This window comes from Leptidea sinapis, chromosome 35 (genome assembly GCF_905404315.1).
Source record: "Leptidea sinapis chromosome 35, ilLepSina1.1, whole genome shotgun sequence".
Classification (NCBI taxonomy): Eukaryota; Metazoa; Arthropoda; class Insecta; order Lepidoptera; family Pieridae; genus Leptidea; species Leptidea sinapis.
This window is the reverse complement of record NC_066299.1, coordinates 3,951,441-3,971,843: the sequence shown is the minus strand read 5'-3', so window position 1 is coordinate 3,971,843 and position 20,403 is coordinate 3,951,441. Positions and strand designations below refer to the sequence as shown.

Genomic DNA, 20,403 nt, shown 5'->3' with positions numbered 1-20,403 from the left:
TTAAATGTTTTATAAAAAAATGGCTCTGTCATAAATCCTATTACTCCACAGCTGAATATCTAAGTGATCGGACAGCCTGGGACTAGATTATGATTATTTTTTAGCGATAGAAATGACTGTACAATATTGTATATTTTTATTGAAAAGAGCGCAAAAAAAAAGAATCTCTCTCAGAGCGCCATTTGTTTCCGAAGCGGTAGGAGTATCTAGTATATTAGAAATGACATCAAAAAGAATTCTAAAGGAATCAATTTTGAGAAAATAAATGGCTTTTATGCCTTTTAATAATGTAACATATCTCTGACAAGGAAACATGGCTGAAATATTTCACATATAATATAATATTGACACAATTTTACACCAATTTAATTTATATGATATAATTACTATTATAACTGTCACCATTAGTTTACCTGCATAGCATATTTATTATATTTTAGAATACTTTACAAGAAAATGAATGCAATTTTGAATGGATGTCTAATTTAGATACTACATGCAGGCATACAAAGTACAAACCCATATAAAATGTATACTTATATCAACGGAACTGGGGTCTGTTGATTTTGAACATATGAGCATCAATTGATGAGCTGACAATTGTTTTTTCAAAAGATTTTTACAACTTGGTAAAACTTTATACATAATACTAGCTGACTCGACAGACGTTCTGTACATAATAAATAAAACACAGTTTTTTATGAATTTGTCCATTATATTTCATAATATCAAGAACTATTTCGTAAAATATGCTCACTGTTGTTATAGTAAAAATGTTTCACAGCAGAGCTGTCAAACCGTGCGTCAATAAATTCTCACATAGAAATTTTGTCCATACAAAATAAATATTGAACATAAAAATAACTATGGGTCCTAAGTCGAAATAAAACCTATACTATCTCTCAAGTTCGACTAAACTGCACTCCATGAAGTGATCCCCATTAAAATCCGTTCATTAGTCTAGTAGTTCACTGGAAACAAACATCAGGACACTGGATTTATATATATTAAGACTAGCTGACCCGACAGACGTTGTTCTGTAGATAATAAAAAAAATACTGATTAATAGGAATTTGCCAATAATATATCAAAACATCAAAAAATATTTCGTAAATAATATATGATAATAATATAATAGAAAATATGTCTATACAAAACAAATATTGAAAATAAAAATATTTATGTGTCCCAAATCGATCTCTCAAGTTGGACCAAACTGCACTCCATGAAGTGATCCCCATTAAAATCCATTCATTAGTTTAGGAGTCCATCGCGGACAAACAACGTGTCACGTAATTTATATATATTAAGATTGGTAACATTTCTGTCATCAAAATGCTTCAAATTAGACCACAAACTTAGCGAAACACAATTAGCCTCGCTGTTAATTAAAAGTTTTATGCACCTGATTTGATATTGCAGCTGTTCGAGAAGTAGATCAGAAATGATTTAACAATAGCGGTATAATTTTAGTAAAGTGGGCCCATTTAGTGTATTGTAATGTTAGGCTGGGCTAGATGAGTCAAGTGTAGGCAGTCGGCTGGAACATGTTTATGTGAAGTTGGAGTGTGGAATCCGCACGTGGGGAACACACACGTGTCGACTTAATATACTGTGTTTAGTTTGCGCAAGGGTGTGCCGAGCCTAACAAGATACCTCTGTACTTGTGTGAGAAAATGTGAGTGTAGTTATGTCATATAATAATGTTATGTGCAGTGTCTGATTTTGATACAGATCGCTGGAGATTTTAAAGTAAGTAGTAATTTTTTGTTAGAATCTAGAATTTTTCGAATCAAAACTGATGAAATGAATTAAATACCTTGCAATTGTTAATTATCTATCAACCATTATGGCAAGGAAAACATTGGGACAAATGATTACTGTTGTAATAATTAATATATATATAGCAATTTATAGAAGAAATATTTTTTTTATCAATGCTTGTCCTAGTAAAGTAACTATAAATAATATAATATAATTAATATAACCTTATAAAATTGAAATCTTGAACAAAATGAAGATTTAAATGTTAATTTTATAACAATATCACATCAGAATGCTTTACGATGCCTATTTCTTTGTTTTGTGCCCGATACTTTCTTTCTTGGCGTCACAATAAACTGTAAGAATAATTTAGTACCACATAGGTACATACATAAGGAGTGCTCCATTGCACAGGATGCCGGCTAGATTATGGGTACCACAATGGCACCTATTTCTGCCGCGAAGAAGTAATGTGTAAGCATTATTGTGTTTCGGTCTGAAGGCACCGTAGCTAGTGAAATTACTGGGCAAATGAGACTTAACATCTTATGTCTCAAGGTAACGAGCGCAATGATAGTGTCGCTCAGAATGTTTGGGATTTTCAAGAATCCTGAGCGGCACTGCATTGTAATGGGCAGGCCATATCAATAACCATCAGCTGAACATCCTGCTCGTCTCGTTTCTTATTTTCATAAAAAATACATTGGCTAGTTACCCTGCCACTGTTAGAGGTCCCGGGTTCGAGTCCCAGTAGGTGGCAATTATTTATATTGTGATAAATATGGATGTCTGTTTACAACCAAAACAACAGTGACACGAACATGAATAAAAATTGAAAATATAATACTATTTAGTAGAGCGAAACTATAATTTTTAATTTGCTTAAATACTGAAATATTTTGAAAACATTGTGAATATTAAATTTATGTAAAATAATCGTAATATCCCTCTGTCCATCGCGGGGTCAGGCATTAAGAGCACCTATTGACCCTAACGGTTTAACGAACTCGCGAATGAAGTCATTGTAATGTCGCGATTTGCAATTTCAATTAGATATTACATTGTAAATTATGTAAAGTATATGCTCGGAACCAATACCTGAGTACCTATTACAGTTTTATGAAACTATAAGCTTTTTCCGCTACTTCGTCAGCCTAGAGTTAAATCTTTCTCGGCATGTTTTTAATAAAAGCGGCCAAGTGCGAGTCGGACTCGCCCTTGAAGGGTTCCGTAATATTATATAAAAGTTCTTATAGTTCGATGTAACTTTGATGGAAGTTTTAATAATAGTATAATTTAAAAAAAAATACTTACTAGATCCTCGTTCAAACCAATTTTCGGTGGAAGTTTAAGTGGCAACCCCCAAAATTTATTGTTTTTTTCTATTTTTGTGTGAAAATCTTAATGTGGTTCACAGAATACATCTACTTACCAAGTTTCAACAGTATAGTTCTTACTTTGTCTGGCTGTGACATACGGACGGATGGACAGACAGCCATGACGAATCTATAAGAGTTCCGTTCTTTGCCATTTCGCTACGGAACCCTAAGAAGGCAACATGTCTGTTTGCTGAATATTCGTTAAGGCTCACTTTTGTAGGCAAATGATGCCGCTGAACAACTAGGCCAGATTCTGGTTCTGACATTTGCATCCGTATGATAAAATAAAATAATCCTTTATTGCTGTTCATAAATATTATAAATGAAACTTAACTAAATATAAACTTAAATCTAAATTATATATTATGATAAACAGCTTGTCTTTCCACAAAGGCCTCCTCTAAAGATTTCCACGCCTCTCTTTCCTTCGCTATTTGGATCCATTTAGGCCCAGCAACTTTTTTTTGAATCCATATAAAAACCGCAAAATATTAATATAGTAGTTAATACTACCTGTCACATGTTTAATTGTTTCTATTTTATTATACACAGGAATTGAGTACTTCGCGCCCGCTCAATGCATGAATTGTCATATGTAATGAAATGAAAATATAGATTACGGATGAGTAATAACCATAAATTATATACTAAAACCTTCTCCGAAACATGCTGCATCTTATGGTATAAACATTATTCCAATCGGTTCAGTAGTTTTCGTATAATCGAACGAAAAACGGCTCTCTGTTTATTAGTATACATTTTAAACATTCATGAATTATAACGTGGCGGTAGAACAATGTAACTTCGTAATAAATTACTAAATAACGTGTAGTAAGAGAGAACATTGTTAAGATAACAATACCGAAATGTATTTAGACCTGAATACTCATTAGAGCGTCTCGTAGACGACTCTATCAGCTTACGCAATAACTGTTGTGAGCTTTTTAGCAATACCGTAAGCGTCTGATTTTGAGTGTACAATTTACTGTGTCTAAAATAGATTGACCACAATGGCTATAGTTAAGTAGACTAAAATATGGGTTCGGGTCGTCTGCCTGTGATGAATTATATTGTGTATATATACCTTACCTTTAGTAAGCTGTAGTAGGGACGTAGCTACCACAGTATCAGCCGTATCAATTATGCGACGTGCGTAAGCAAAAATTAATATAAACTTTTGCTGCTTGCCGAATAAAAGGCAAGGAGAATGTATACTTAATTCGAATTGTTTGTAAAAAATTTGGAAAAACTGACAGATAGATAATTATTTTGATGAATAAATATTTCTTTTTATTTTATGCAAACATTTTTTTTCTTTTATGAGAAATCTTTTCCCTTCATAAGGCTTCCAAGGAAATTTTTATACGGGGGCACGCTACGACACGCTACGCCACTCTTAGTAAGGTAAAAAGAAGGTAAATTAAGATAAATTTATAGACCAAATGTGAATACCAGTGTTGGTAAACGTAGACTCTTCAGGAGAACTTGTATGAAATGAACTTGTCTCGGAATGGTAGAAGCCAGGTGGGTATGTCATCTCTTCCGGGAGACCACATTATCGGAGACGCCTGTTAAAGATATTTGCAAAAGTATTCGGTACTCAGAATGAAGTGTTACTAAGCATGCTTTAAAAGCGCGATTAGCGTTTCCCTGATCGGTATAAGATGCCATTTTGAGTTTCTGGTTGTGATATATTATTTTACCTAAAGAGGTTACAAAAAAACGAAGTCATAAAAAAATGCGCGATCTATCTTTTATTGGCAAGTTCCAATTCTTATATTTTAAACTCTTGATGTAAAACTCGCTTATTGAGAGTTAAAGAATCATAATAAGAATCAAATTCATTCAAATGAGATATCATTTGGATTGCTATGATCAATATAATAGTGAAATTATTAAAAAAAAAAACTTTAAAGCACGTACTGCTTCCAATTTAATTGGTGGTTATATCAAATGATTACAAAATAATCGCCTAGACGTTTTATAATCTTCTTCTTAATAATGTTTCGGATTTAAAACTCTAACTTTTAAGGCTTATTTATGTCTGAGTATTTAAAAAAAATAAGAGACAAGACAAGCAGGGCGTTCAGTTGATGGTAATTGACACATTATGATGCATTGCCGCTCAAGATTATTGAAAACCCCAAAAATTCTGAGCGGCACTACATCTGCGCTGGTCACCTTGAGACATAAGATGTTAAGTCTCATTTCCCTAGTATTTCACTAGCTACGGCGCCCTTCAGCCCTAAACACAGTAATGTTTACACATTACTACTTCACGGTAGAAATAGGCGCCGTTGTCGTACCCATAATCTAGCCGGCATCCAGTGCAAAGGTAGGTTATTAAAATATTAATAAGTTGGGAGTTTAAGTTTGTTTTATCACAACATCTGACGTATTTAGTTTCGCAACACGCTACTTTTTATCAGTCTGATATCTCTTATCACTGTGTATTGATCATAACATCCCAGTTATTCCATCCCGTTGGGTATATTCTTTAGAAGTGTTTCGAGTTTTATTTCAAATAAGTTATAATCAATAATTGTAATAATCTAGATTGGTGAAATGTGTAAACAGTACTTTGTAGTAAGTAGTTATGAGTGTACAATATACATTATTAACTCTTCAACTCAAGTAGTTGATTAGATATGTCACATTATGTTCTTGAATTAATTAAATAAAATATTTGTTTTTTGTACGTGTAATTTAGTGGACTAAAAAGGATTTTAACACGCGTTTATTCGACTTTGTATATCCTGCGCTTTTCGAAGATTTTATGGTAAATAAATATACCTATTTATTAGTATATACTACTATACATATATATGATATACTTAAAAATCAAAACATAATTTTAGTACCTTTTTGTAATGCAGTGGGAGGCTCCTTTGTTCAGGATGCCGGCTAGATTATGGGTACCGCAATGGCGCCTATTTCTGCTGTGAAGCAGTTATGCGTAAGTATTATTGTGTTTCGGTCTGAAGGGCGCCGTAGATAGTGAAATTACTGGGCAAATGAGACTTTACATCTTATGTCTCAAGCACAATTATTGTTATTGGGCAGGGCGTATAGATTACAATCAGCTGAAAGTTCTGCTCGTCTCATCCTTTATTTTCATTAAAAAAAGATGGATACCACCGCAGTACCTTTCCTGTAGTCAAACGATAGTGCGCAGGCATTATTTGTTTTGGTTTGTAGGGCGCCGTAGCTAATAAATCGGCTAGTTACTAGTAACCAGTGCCGGATAAGTAAGGAAGCCATTTCTTTTCAATGGCCCCTGATCTGAGTGCGTAAAAAGTGATTTAAAAACTCAGTACTTACGTTTATTTGGCATCTTAAGGTTAAAATATTTTATAATTATATTTGTAACGCGTTCCAATTTCGAAACTGAACTTTCCCGTCCACAGATCTACAGACACAGATTTTGTGACATAAAATCATTACTATGGAAGCATTATTGAGGGAGAAAATGGGGAAATATGTTTTTATATAAAAAAGCTGAAGCTGAAAGCATATGGCTGCCTCGTAAACCAATATTTATAATATGCTAGCTGACCCGACTGACGTTGTTCTGTATATAATAAATAAAATAATGTTTTTTAATAATGTGTCAATAACATCCAGAATTACTTCGTAAAATATGCTCCTTGTTGTTATAATGAAATTGTTTCACATCAGAACTGTCAAACCGTGCGTCATTAAATTCTCTCATAGAAATTATGTATCACATCAAAGGAAAAACAAAATTTTTGTTGTTTTTATTTTTATTCATTCATTTTCATATTTATTAACCTTTTAAACCTTCGCTGGACTTCTACGAATAATTCAAGACTAAAATTGGCCAAATCGGTCCGGCCGTTTTCGAGTTTTAGCGAGACTAACGAACAGCAATTCATTTTTATATATAGATTTGACAAAATTGAAGGCAGCATAAAAAGTTTGGGTGATTTTTTATGGGTATTTCATTAAAAAATCGTGGTAGCAGAATAGGGAAATCAAGTACTTATATTTAAAGACATGAACATTTTACTTTCCAGATTAGTTCTCATTTTCAATCAATCTCAAGAATGTGTTGGAAATTTACCGAAAGCCGCCGAATTCCACCTTCGCACGACACGCCACAAGTTAGGATATCATCCTCACCATCTGGATGTGTGGCGGTCCTCCACAGTGCGGTTTTCAAGGAGCTTTCTTCCACGTACTACAAAGCTGTGGAATGAGCTTCCTTGTGTGGTGTTTCCGGGACGATACGACATGGGTACCTTCAAAAAAAGCGCGTACACCTTCCTTAAAGGCCGGCAACGCTCCTGTGATTCCTCTGGTGTTGCAAGAGATTGTGGGCGGCGGTGATCACTTAACAACAAGTGACCCGTACGCTCGTTTGTCCTCCTATTCCACAAAAAAAAATATATAAAACATTCATATAAGTCTTATTTTGGTTCAAGAGCTTGGATTTTTTACAGTGAAAAAATATATGCGTCTATTAAAATTAGGCGGTATTTGCGGAAATCTATTAGTAAACCATATTGTAATTGGTTGTTTGTTACGATGCTCGATGACAATGTTAGGTATTCCCTTTTTAGGTTCTTAATGGGGCATGATACAAATTTATAAGGTAAATCTCCTATTAATATGTAATGTGATCGGATAAATAATAGAATTACATAAAAAGTGTTTGCGTACTTATGTATGCATGCAAGAAGTTATACTTCTTTGGCGTAACAAAGCAAAAATCCTTAAAATTATTTATTCCTCGTGCTATTCTACGTTTGTAGAAAGATCAATATTGTAAAAATCTTGCAAAGATGACTTTGACAATTAATTATTAAATAACGAATACGGCTGTATGGGCTTGAACCCTTTGCCTGTCCTTATAATGGACGAAGAAACCAAAAAAATAGCGAATGTCGCAAACGTCAGAAAATTTTCGTAAACCAACTTCACACTGTTACTTTTGTGTTACAGCATCTTCAAATTTTACTCTCATAATTTTTTCATAACGCGCCTAAAGAAGTATAACTTCAATAAATAAAATAGATAAAAGTAAAAAATAATAGTCATTATTAAATGAAAAAGTAAAATTTTAGGTATTATATTATAATGCCAGCTTGTGCCCTCATCTTCGTCCCTTAGTATAAAATCCGTGTCACCTTACATAACAGTGAGGCACTAAAACAAGCCGGTAAACGTGTAAATACATAGCCCCACGCATACACTTACACTAATACGAGCCGATCGACTGCCATTATGAGATTTGCCATCGTCTGTAACAGATCAGTTTGCGTCGCAATAAAATATTTTAAAAATGCCGTCGTGCGTTGTGAAAAAGTGTAAAAACAATACGATAAAAGTATTTGTGCATACATGATTATTTAAGGGAGAAAAAATTGTGTAACTGGTATACCCCGTAACCGCACACACACTAGAATAAAGGTGCTTCACTTGCTAATATCACGGCGCGGACTCCTTTTATCCTGTATGTAATCTGTGTGCAGTTAAGGCGTAAAAACATATTAAAAACTAACTCACATAGCGATATTATGATTAGATTGAAATATGTTGAGGTTTTGAGCCTTATAAAATCCAACGCTCAATTACAAAATTAAAAATTAAAATATATCCAGTTATACCTGCAGCCTATAATTTTCGCATTCTCATATTCTTCCTACGCAGCAATTCTTACCGAGCCGTTGTTGAGTTATAAAAAGACAGAGAGGCCGAGTCTGCAGTATAGATATAGGCACATCTACACTTATGTAATTATTAAATGCTAATATGAAAGCATAATAATATGTATACAATTTGTAATAACCGGATTTAGACGGCAGCTGAAGTATAATTTGGGAAGGCCTCACTCGGCTCTTTCAATAGAAATCGCATTGAGAACATCCTTCCAGCATTTAGATGTTATATACCTTGTATTACATTAACGGAAATGTAATAATAGCTGTGAAATATGAAGAAAATATATTGAAAACGTCAAAAACACAGCTGTTGAAAGTAAAAACTGTAGTTGTTAACTGTTATTATAATTATCTTGATTACGTCACAGTATGGCAACGATGTGTTTTATGTAGGCAAAGATCACATGTTTATCTTTTGATGACACTTAAAGACCTCGTTAGGGGAGACTTACTAACTGAGATTAGTCATTCCAGGAACACATTAATTGAATCAACTGAGACAAGACATACGTCGTAGTTTATTGTGTATGTAACTCTGATAGAATTAAATGTAAAATGTTATCAAAACTTCAATACAAGTCATTAAATTAATTACAGCATAAATATCTGTATTATAAAAATGTAAAAAATTGTTTTGTGTTTGAATATATATTAATAATTTATTTATTTGTTACAGTGGTCAATGATGCAGTCTTAATTTTTCTCGAAAGAGGGCGCTGATCCAGCCCTTTCAATACAGAAGCGGATTTAGTAGATAATATTATCAAAATGCAAGAACTAGGATCTGTAATGCGGGCAATGGAACTGCAGCGTTTAATCGAAGACAAAGTGTCAGAATGGCGGGAGAGGTCGGCCTGGGTCGCGGGCGTCAGCGTGCTTGAGTCTTATCAGCAACCACTCAACTTCAAACGACACACTAACAGACGCAAAAACAGTGCTGAAATAAACAGAATTATCGCAAAGTACTCGAAACCCAAAAGGACAGAGGAGCGTCATTCTGTGTTAGCGAAGTGTAGCGAAGAGCCGCCCACTCGTCCAGTTAGACAGAAAAAGCTGCGCAAGAAGTTCTCTCAGAGTGAAGATAATCTTGTTACGGTTGGAGCCATGGAACCACCAGATCCTAAACTACAAATCACACCGCGCACTTCGAAGTACAACGCGAAGAGCTGCGAGGACATAACAGCGTTCATTGACATTGGTAATAAAAGGAAGAGCGAAAACTTTGAAGAGAGCAGTATTCTCACCGCTCAACCCATAACTAGAAGAAGACCAAAGCTTCATAGCATAGATGAAAATATTTTATACGCATCAGAATTTGACAGTGGTGTAGATTTTAGAATTCGAACAAATTTTGCTACTTCTACGCCTTTGTCGAGCAGAAAGACTTGCCCCTCTGGTGATTCTTTGTCAGTGATTGACTTCGAGAAAAGTGTAGCTAATGTGAGTGATAGTGTATTAAAAAAGGGAAGTTCAGAGCCTGATATAACAGCTAGGAACTCGGTGAGTTCAGAGAAAACATTGGACGCGAGAAAGAAATGGAAAATCTTGATGCCCATAAAGCCGCCTTTTCGCAAAGGCACTTTCGATTGCCTACTGCGTTGGCGCGGAAAAAAGGCAACTTCTCATCAAAAACAGTAAGTTTTTTATAGCATTAGTATAATATAATTAAATATAATAATAAGCAATTACAAATTATAAAGATAACAGCGAATAACTTCTGTCAGCATGTTCAATGCTTGAATAAGTAATAGATACAATAGATAATTATGAGGTTATGAAGTGCAGATAAAATATTCCTAGAAAAGTAGATAACAAGCATTACAATTCTTGAACCGATAAGTTTCCAATACTTTTAATTAAATAATTACTTCCATATGCATCCGTACGAGTCCATCTGTTATGATTTGAAGGCCACATTCTTGTACTAGCAGTAATCATAGTTATGCAACGTAAAAATGATTTAAATCATGTGTGATATTTATATCATTATTGTGCGTATTGGAAAGTACCTACGTAAAAGAGGTATTTCATCGTTGTTGTTTGTAAGGAATACATCCTTATTTAAAGTGCATTAACCTCAATGTGCACGACGATTCCTTGTTCCCTGCTATAGGGCTGTCCACTGTAGCACAATACATTTTTTTATACTGTGTAGTGATTTTTTTTATTATATATAAGGTTGAAAAATTACGCAAACTTCTTTGTTGAAGTATTGGTTGATACTATTTCTAAAGTGAACCTTATTATTTACTTACGATCAAGTAAAATACTAACGTAAAGCATTAAGGGCCAATTCTTTTTTAATTTATTCATTATAAAAGAATACTTCCAGCCCTACCTACCTACCAACCACCGCTTCGGAAACAAATGGCTCCCTGAGAGAGAAGAAACTGCGCAAAAGATTCTCCTAGTACCTTTTCTCTATCTGTATAAGTAAATAAAATATGATGTGCACACATCACGGAAAAACTACTAGATAGATTTTCATTGAGTCTTCTAAGTTATATTCCAGACACTTGGCCCTTATCTAGAACAAAAATATTGCGAAATCTTCATTTAATATAAAGTTTTAAGTAGCTACGATTTTTATAAGTTGTTATAAGTTTACGAAGTCGCGGGTGTTATCTAGTATAATATATTTTCTTTACACATTAGCCAGTAATATTATATCAGTCAAAAAGGCCGTCGATTTTGATTATTTGCAATACGCTCTAGTAGCAAAATCAAAGTGATGAATTTATCTCTACATATAAATAAAATTGGAGTGTCTATTTGTTATATTGAAATAACCGTTTTTACTCTATATACATAGAGTAAAAACGGTTTCATATACATGAATATATTATATACATACATACACCAAAATATTTTTTTTTACAATTTCTGTCTGTCTCTCTGTATGTCTGTCTGTTTGTTCCGGCTAATCTCTGAAATGGCTGGACCGATTTTGACGGGATATTTATTGGCAGGTAGCTGATGTAATAAGGAGTAACTTAGGCTACGTTTATTTTAGAAAAAAATCTTTTATTTTAGAAAAAATAAGTAATGTTGCAATGTCCAAAAACCGGTCTAACTCTAAAAATAATTTATATGGCAAAACAACGTTTACCGGTTCCGCTAGAATTACATAAAAATTCATTTTATGAAAAAAAAAATTAAGAAAGCAATCTTCGAAATTAAATTTCTATAATCATGCCATTTAATTGCCATTTTAACATGTTTTTAATTATAATTGCTTTAAACATGCCATTTAAATTAGCGTGTGGAAAATAAAACTTAATTATAAAAATTTATTAATAGTATCAACATATTTAAATACATTGGTACGTCTTAAATTTCTAACGTACCTAGAGCTAGGTATCTATGTACCTACGCATAGATCTTCAAATTAATGTTAGTATCTATCTCTACTTGTACCAAGACTTAGATAATTTATACGTCTAGATAGTCTCTTGCTATTAGACAACCAATGAAAAAGGGGAGAATTAATAATTTTGTGCGCGTGACAAGCTACGTATTACACTCTCTGTAATTATTTGTGTGTAACTTTGTGTTAGGTTGCGTGCATTGCTCAAAATAGAGGTAAACAGTCAACCCGAATTTCTTCGACATTTTCCCAGCTGTCATAGTCGTATTAATGTTCTAATTACCAAAGAATATTTGTCTCTACTCTGTGTTTTTGTCTATAAAGTTCTAATTCACAATTGTTCAACTAAAATAAATGTAATCTAGCGTGAATAAACAGAACTAATTCATTTCAAGAAACGAACTCAATCTTTATTTGTAAGGCGAGTCTAAAGCAAAACTTATGATGGTTACTAACCTCTCAACTAGATGGCGCTAAAGCCTCTAGTTTAAAGGGCGAAAATATAAAACAATTTACGAGCGCTCTAGATTTTTCCCGTGCATATTTCGCCGTATTTATGTTACCTTATTTTTTTTTTTGGAAGTATACTATATATTTGGTAGTAAAGAGAAAAAAAAAAGAAACATTTAGTGTTTCTTACGTTACGAGCATCCTGTCACAATTATTTAACAGTGAAAACAAGCACTTCAGTTTTATCAGTGGGAGGTTCCTTTGCACAGAATGTCGGCTAGGTTATGGGTACCACAACAGCGCCTATTTCTGCCGTGTAGCAGTAATGTGTAAGCATTACTATGTTTCGGTATGAAGGGCGGCGTAGCTAGTGAAATTACTGGGCAAATGAGACTTAACATCTTTTGTCTCAGTGTGATGAGCGCAATTATAGTGCCGCTCAGAGTTTTTGGGTTTTGCAAGAATCCTGAGCGGCACTGCATTATAATGGGCAGGGCATATAACTCATAACGCATAAAAACATATAACGCATTTACTATCAGCTGAACGTCCTGCTCGTCTCGTCCCGTATTGGCATAAAAAAACAACAAATTTTGAAAACTGTTATTTAACATCATTATATAAATTGTTAATTTAAAATGTTTAATAAACTTATATAATTATAAGGAGTTATTTACGGGGATCTCTATTAAGTTAAATTATGGTAGGGTTGGTTACATTACCAATTTATATTTCAACGTAAAAATAGAGTTATGCAATCAATTTTTGAGTGTCGTGTTTAGCAAAAAGCTCACATTCAATAAGGAACCGAGTTCCATACCAATCCAAAGATATATAACTAAACATAAAGAAGTAGTATGTGAACAATATGTTATGTTTTTAAAGTGATAACCCTCACTTCTAGGATTAATTCACAAATAAAATTTGAAAAACAAAATTTTATGAACGATACGGGATTCGAACCCACGACCTACGGCGTTCCGTGCCGGTGCTCTAACCAACTAGTTGAACAAAGCAAACAGAATTTTATAACGAGGCGGTACTCGAACGGTAAGCTCAGTTGGTTAGAGCACCATAACATATTGTTTAGATTTACAAGAGCGACATCTCAAGTCAATTTCCTAATATGCAAATATTGGGGTTGAGCAGGTTATCAACTGTAAAGTAGATCCTGTAGATGAAGCCACAACCTGAGAGTTGAACAAAGCAAACAGAATTTTATAACGAGGCGGTACTCGAACGGTTAGCTCAGTTGGTTAGAGCACCGGCACGGAACGCCGGAAGTCGTGGGTTCGAATCCCGCATCGTTCAGAATCAGAAAAACGTTCCAAACCACAATCATGTCGAAATTGAGTTAAGAACACAAATCTGGTCATGTGATTCATATTAATTGACTGACTGAAAATAGCAGCCCTACTGTCACTCATTAAATGACATCATGACTTAGTAGCCCAACCCACATGTATGGAATACACTAATATGTATTAAACTTTAAACACTAATTCCTCAAAATGTGATATTTGTGGCTTTGAGTCTCTGTTTGTGATTTTTGAAGTTATACTTCTTCAGGCGCGTTGTGAAAAATGATGAGAGTGAAATTTTAAGATTCGCGCGCATCACTGTAACACAAAAGTAACAGGTTGAAGTTGGTTCCTAAAATTTTCTGACGTTTGCGACATTCGTTATATTCTTTTGGTTTCTTCGTCCATTAATAGGACAGGCAAAGGTTTGAAGCCCATACAGCCGTATTCATTATTTAACAATTAATTGTCAAAGATTTAGAGCAAGATTTTTACAAAATTGTTCTTTGTAAAAACGTAGAGTAGCATGAGGAATAAATCATTTTAATGAATTTTGCTTGATGATTCGATGATTTGTGCATACATAACTTTTTTTTAAATAATAAATAGATAAGTACATATGAATTTTTTCTCTATCTTTTTTTTGAAGTACTTTCAGTAGTAAAGATCACAGATGCGTAGAGACGTCTCTTCATTGTGTTTCTTCTACCGCATTTATCACGGGGAGTGTTCTGAAGAGCTGTATGACCTGATTGCCAGCGCCGAATTTCATTTTCGCACGACACGCCACAATATAGGTTTTCATCCCCACCACCTGGATGTGTGGCGTTCCTCCACAGTGTCGTTTTAAAGGAACTTTTTTCCACTTACAACCAAGTTCATTTAGTTTTCTTGTGCGGTGTTCCCAGGTTTATACGACATGAGTACCTTCAACATTGTGTACACTTTTCTTAAAGGCCGGCATCGCTCCTGTGATTCCTCTGGTGTTGCAAGAGAATGTGGGCGGCGGTGATCACTTAACATCAGGTGACCAGTTTGTCGTCCTCTTTCATAAAAAAAAATATGTAATTACTTACCTAGCAATACAAACCATAACCATACCTAACAATATACTTAATCTGGCCATAAATACTGTTACAATAAAAAAAAAATAACATTTGAATTTGGAATGTGACATTTTTATATGATTGTTCATTGAGTTTTCTCATTTTGGCGCCAGTGCATTGCACAATATTTTGCGATATTAAAACGTGATAAAGAGAACCGAATCACTGTGATTGCATTACACAAAGTAGGTATGGAGCCAAATGCAATTTTTAAAACTCTCCATACGCAAAAAGGTGGTAAAAGCAGGAAGGGAAAGAATTCGAAGAAATCCTGTCTGAAAAGAAAATATTTTATCCCGGGAGATGAAGATAGCACCTAGAACCATGTCGCGTATTTTAAAAGAAGACTTAGGACTTGCAGCCTATAAGAGACGTACTGGTCATTTCTTAACTCACAATTTAAAAAAGAATGGGATGGTAAAATCGAAACATCTACTGAAGCGGTACACAAAGGGAGGTCACAGAAAAATTTTGTTTACGGATGAGAATAATTTTTACAATTGAGCAACATTTTAACATACAAAATGACCGTATTTATGCTCAAAGCTCTAAGGAAGCTTCCCAATTAGTCGACAGAGTGCAACGTGGGCACTATCCGACTTCAGTTATGGTTTGGTGGGGTATAAGCTGTTAAACTGAGCTGTGACTGAGCCAGTATTGCTGTTGTTTTTGAAAAAGGTATCAAAACATCAGCACAAGTGTATCAAAATACCATTCTTGAGAAGGTAGTGAAGCCCTTTAACAACACAATGTTCAATAGCCAAGAATGGTCCTTCCAGCAGGACTCGGCGCCGCCCGGGTCATAAAGCTCGGTCTACGCAGTCTTGGTTGGAAACGAACGTTTCGGACTTAATCAGAGCTGAAGACTGGCCATCCTCTAGTCCCGATCTTAATCCACTGGAATAATCCATGATTTATGGTCAGTTTTGGAGAGTGCGGCTTCGTCTAAACGCCATGATAATTTGGAGTCACTAAAACAATCCGTACGATTTGCAGTGAAGAATTTGCCCATGCAAAGAGTGCGTGCTTCTATTGATAACTGGCCTCAACAGTTATAGGACTGTATTACAGCCAATGGAGACCACTTCGAATGAGCATTTTATATTTTAAATTGATTTATATATTGTATTAATAACTGTTAATAACAATTTGTCTAATCGCGCAAAAAGTAGAATGTTCGTGTTGCAATATAACAATATTATGTATCATATTATTCTCGTTAGAAATCATAACGATATTGTGATGACATTCCAGTTTACACTTACTTACATAGGTACCTACTTATGACAATATGTTGTTACGAGTATTATCATGACAATAGTCGTGCCAATCTTGTAATTTGTATTGTAAATTGCAACTGGCCTTACTTGTGGTTCGTGCTCGTTTATATGTTTCTTAGCGGCTATAACATATTGAATTTGATTTAGCAAAATAAGTCAAAGCATTAAGAATAAAATATTTATTTGCATAAAACATACTATACGATGGTCTTTTTTTTGGCGCTCAGACAAAGGTAAAGGGCGACCCTCTGCGATAACGGCGGGAGGGAGGTGGTGAATGCTCATGCAGGAGTGCCCTCTAAGCCTTCATCGAAGGCGACCTTCGCTGGGATAGTGGTCTTATAATACAATTATGAGCTTATATACAAACAATCTTAAAGACCAAAAAAAGACCATTAATGACGCCCAGCTTCTTCGAAGCCAATTTGGCTTTGCCCTCCAGATGGCCACGGAATTGGCAATCGCTCGAAATTTCGAGACCCAGTATTCCGATACTAGGCGAGGCTTTCAGGGAAGTGTTGTCGAAGAGCGGTGATACGGCAAATTGTGTTTTTTTAGTGGTAAACGCACAAACTTGAGTCTTCTGGGGGTCAAATTGGACAAGGTTCAATTTACCCCATTCCACGACCTTCTCGAGAGAGGACTCGATAGAAGACACAAATTTCTCCCGGCACTGGTCAACGATTTCCCGAGAGAGACCTGCATGGCCCGTGTATACGGCATCACCAGTGCTGTCGTCTGCATAGCAATGTATGTTGGAGGTGGCTAACATATCATTGATATGCAGAATAAACAGCGTGGGAGATAGCACACAGCCTTGGGGCACTCCAGCGTTCACGGGCTTTGGAATCGAGCAATGACCTGTATGCTGCGCCCAGTGAGGATGCTGGAGGTCCACTTGCATAAGCTCTCGGGAAGCCCAAATGATGGAAATTTTGAGAGGAGCGCCTTGTGCCATACATGATCAAAGGCCTTCGCTATATTCAGGCTAACTGCCAGGCCTTCCCCCTTGCTTTCAATAGCCGCCGCCCATCTATGTGTTAGGTATACCAGAAGATCGACAGTCGTCCGACCATGGCGAAAGCCGTACTGCCGGTCGTTGATCAATAAATTAAATTTTTTTAATATAAAATAATTAGTTAAACTGGTTATTTAAATGTTAAGTTCCTTGAATTAAATTAAATTTGTCTTTTAGACTTACATATCTTTTCCAGGGTATCGTTTTGGTATATGTAGTGTAAGCGGACATCAACATTTATTTGTATGACAGCTTTTGTAAAATTTTAAATGTGGTTAAATCAAAAAACTTAAATCCTTTAGTGGTGAAATATAAATATGCTTATTTGGTTTGTAAATTTCTTCACATCTCTCTCTTGCAACCAACTTGCGCCAATTCTCTTTCATTATCTCGTGTACGGGAAAGCTGAAAAATATGGGGTTTTACATATTTGCGATGTAAATAAGTACCAATTATCACTAGGTAACGATACTTCCGTGATAACGTGTAAATAGCACTAGTATGTAAGCGTTCACGTTCTTGTAAGCCGTTCGTATTACACAAAATACAATATTATTAATCATTGTTCACTAGGCCAATAAAAAAAAATTTAACAAAAAAACAACCAACTTCACAAACACTATTCCAAAACAACAGATAAAATATGCACTAAAAAGCATAAGAATAATTGCGTATTTTTATACATTCTAATTAATAAATCTAATTCTAGTAACACGGAACATGATAGCACCAGCTTTCAAATAAAAAAAGAATTATTAAAATCAGTTCACCCAGTCGAAAGTTCTAAGGTAACAAACATAAAAAAAACATCAACAACAACGAATTGAGAAACTCCTCCGATTTTGAAGTTGGTAAAAAAAGAGCGACTCTATTGTTTTCATTTCTGACTGTGTCCATTCATCTGTCCCAATCTGACAAGCGGGTCTTGGGGACTTGTCAATAATTAATACCATATTTATTGAAAAATATTCTCTTTATTAAATTACTTACGTTTTTTGCATATCAATCTAATATAAATAAAATAACCTTACCGATGATATGCCACACCATCTTTTTTTTGAGTCGTCAATTTATTATTTAAGCACTTTTTATAGCACACTCAGGCTTGTTGATTGACACACTGTTGACACACGACTAAGTTGAAAAGTGTGCTTACATTGTGTTTAAGCACACTTTTGCCTTTTGTCATTGCATAGAGATAGTGAATCATTTTGAGTTACCTCTTTAGAATTACCCACGAACATCTTAACAACCTTAGTTAATACGTCTAGATAGACTATAACAGCTGTGAAAACGTTGATTTATGTAGACTTTAGAACTAACCTCTATTTTGAGCAATTCACGCACACTAACACAAAGTGTTATACAAATCGCGAGTGTAAGACGTAGCTTGTCACGCACACTAAACTAATATACCTGGCCTGTTTTTATCGGTTGTCTAAGCAAGAGATTCTATCTAGACGTATAAATTATCTAAGCCAACAACATATACCGGTGGCACAAAATGGCAAAGAATTATCTGTATGTATGTTTTTTTTTAATTATTCTGCTGGTAGTCGGTAGATACAATGACTCATTTCCGGCGTAACATTCTTGTTATGTAACAACTTCCACATAACAAGGCAGTTTTAATTAAAGTGCCGAAGTTACGTGACAATAGCTAGTAAATTCACAGTAAAGTCGACTATCAGAATGGCATATTATATGACATAGTTTGTCATATTTTGTAAAACAACTACTGTTTGAGCTTAGCACATTGAAATTCAAATATTTTTTAGTCAAAATAGGATTTTAAATCCCTTATTTTACGTCATAAACTCAACAACACATTCAAAATCGTAATATGCCCCAGATCTGAGAAGATATACCGCTAGAAAATCAACGGACTTCATTTTTAATACCTATCATTAATACCTTCACAATTAAATTCATTATTTTAAGAAGCCTGAGATCAGTCACTCTATTCCCAATCTGTATTATCATTTAGAAAGTTATTTTTTTGCTGTAGTAACCTTTACCACATAAACGTTTTTTATTTCGTTACGCATTTGTTTTGTACATTTTCTGGAATCATGTTATAAAAGTATTGATATCGCCCAACAAAAGACTTACTAACTTGACGTAACCGTGGTAAGGCGTAACAAGTTTATCCAAATGTTTTGAGTTTTCTTTAGTGTTAATTCCGCCAATATTTGTCTTTAAACAATTCGACACGTGTTTCGCCTCTACACGAGGCATCATCAGGACATGTTGACTCGCCAAAATATGGCACAAGACTCAAATGTCTCGTAATTATGGATTTCCGCAAAGTAACGCCTACTTCAATAAATTTTCATAACAAGTTTATGTTTGTTGCTGGTGTTGTTACATTATAAATTGATGCGTTCCAAAAAAATTTATAAAAATAAGAATATTCTCTAAAATCCTATGTACATTCATAACTCGAACTAACTCGATGTAACCATACTAGGTATTTATATATGCATAACAAGTTTGTTTGTTCCTGGTGTTACATTATAAATAAAAAAAGTTATGTACAAAAAAATTATTGAAAAAAAATGAAAAATTCGTATGTACATGCATAACATTATCAATAATATAGTGGGAGGCAACAGTTAGTTAATAATTGAAAAAGTATTGTACAGTTATTAAATCATTTAATAGTATTAAAGTGTAAAATAGAGGTATATTTTGATTTTTGTCGGCACTTTTATCAACTTTTAAGAGTATTATAGTGGCATAACTACAGTAGTTAGACATATCGTATCGCGAAATTTTTGTAGATGATACGTTCCATAATATTGTAGAACATTCTTTGTTCTATCATCAATAGTTTCCGCAGCGCACGCGACGACAGAATTTTGCTCAGATCACCTTGGGTAATATTATGGTATTTTTATTGAGGATCCGTATTTTTTTTTGACACTATAGTATAGCCTATGTCACTCAGTGAAGATACAGCATTCTAATGGTGAAAGAATTTCAGAAATCGATCCAGTTGTTTTTGTGTAAAAACATTACAAACATACATACAAAAACACAAATATTAGTTTA

At 34.4% G+C, this 20,403-nt stretch overlaps 1 protein-coding gene across 2 annotated transcripts in view; it reads left to right on the top strand.

Annotated features, from left to right (window-relative positions):
- The window catches only part of LOC126975292 (protein unc-13 homolog 4B), a 101,263-nt gene that overhangs the window by 22,965 nt on the left and 57,895 nt on the right, over positions 1–20,403 (top strand). For both annotated transcript variants that reach the window (XM_050823095.1, XM_050823096.1), the window contains exon 2: positions 9,504–10,461. In XM_050823095.1, the coding sequence (XP_050679052.1) occupies positions 9,596–10,461 (866 nt within the window). In that variant the 5' untranslated portion in view covers positions 9,504–9,595. The remainder of the gene's footprint in view (positions 1–9,503; positions 10,462–20,403) is intronic.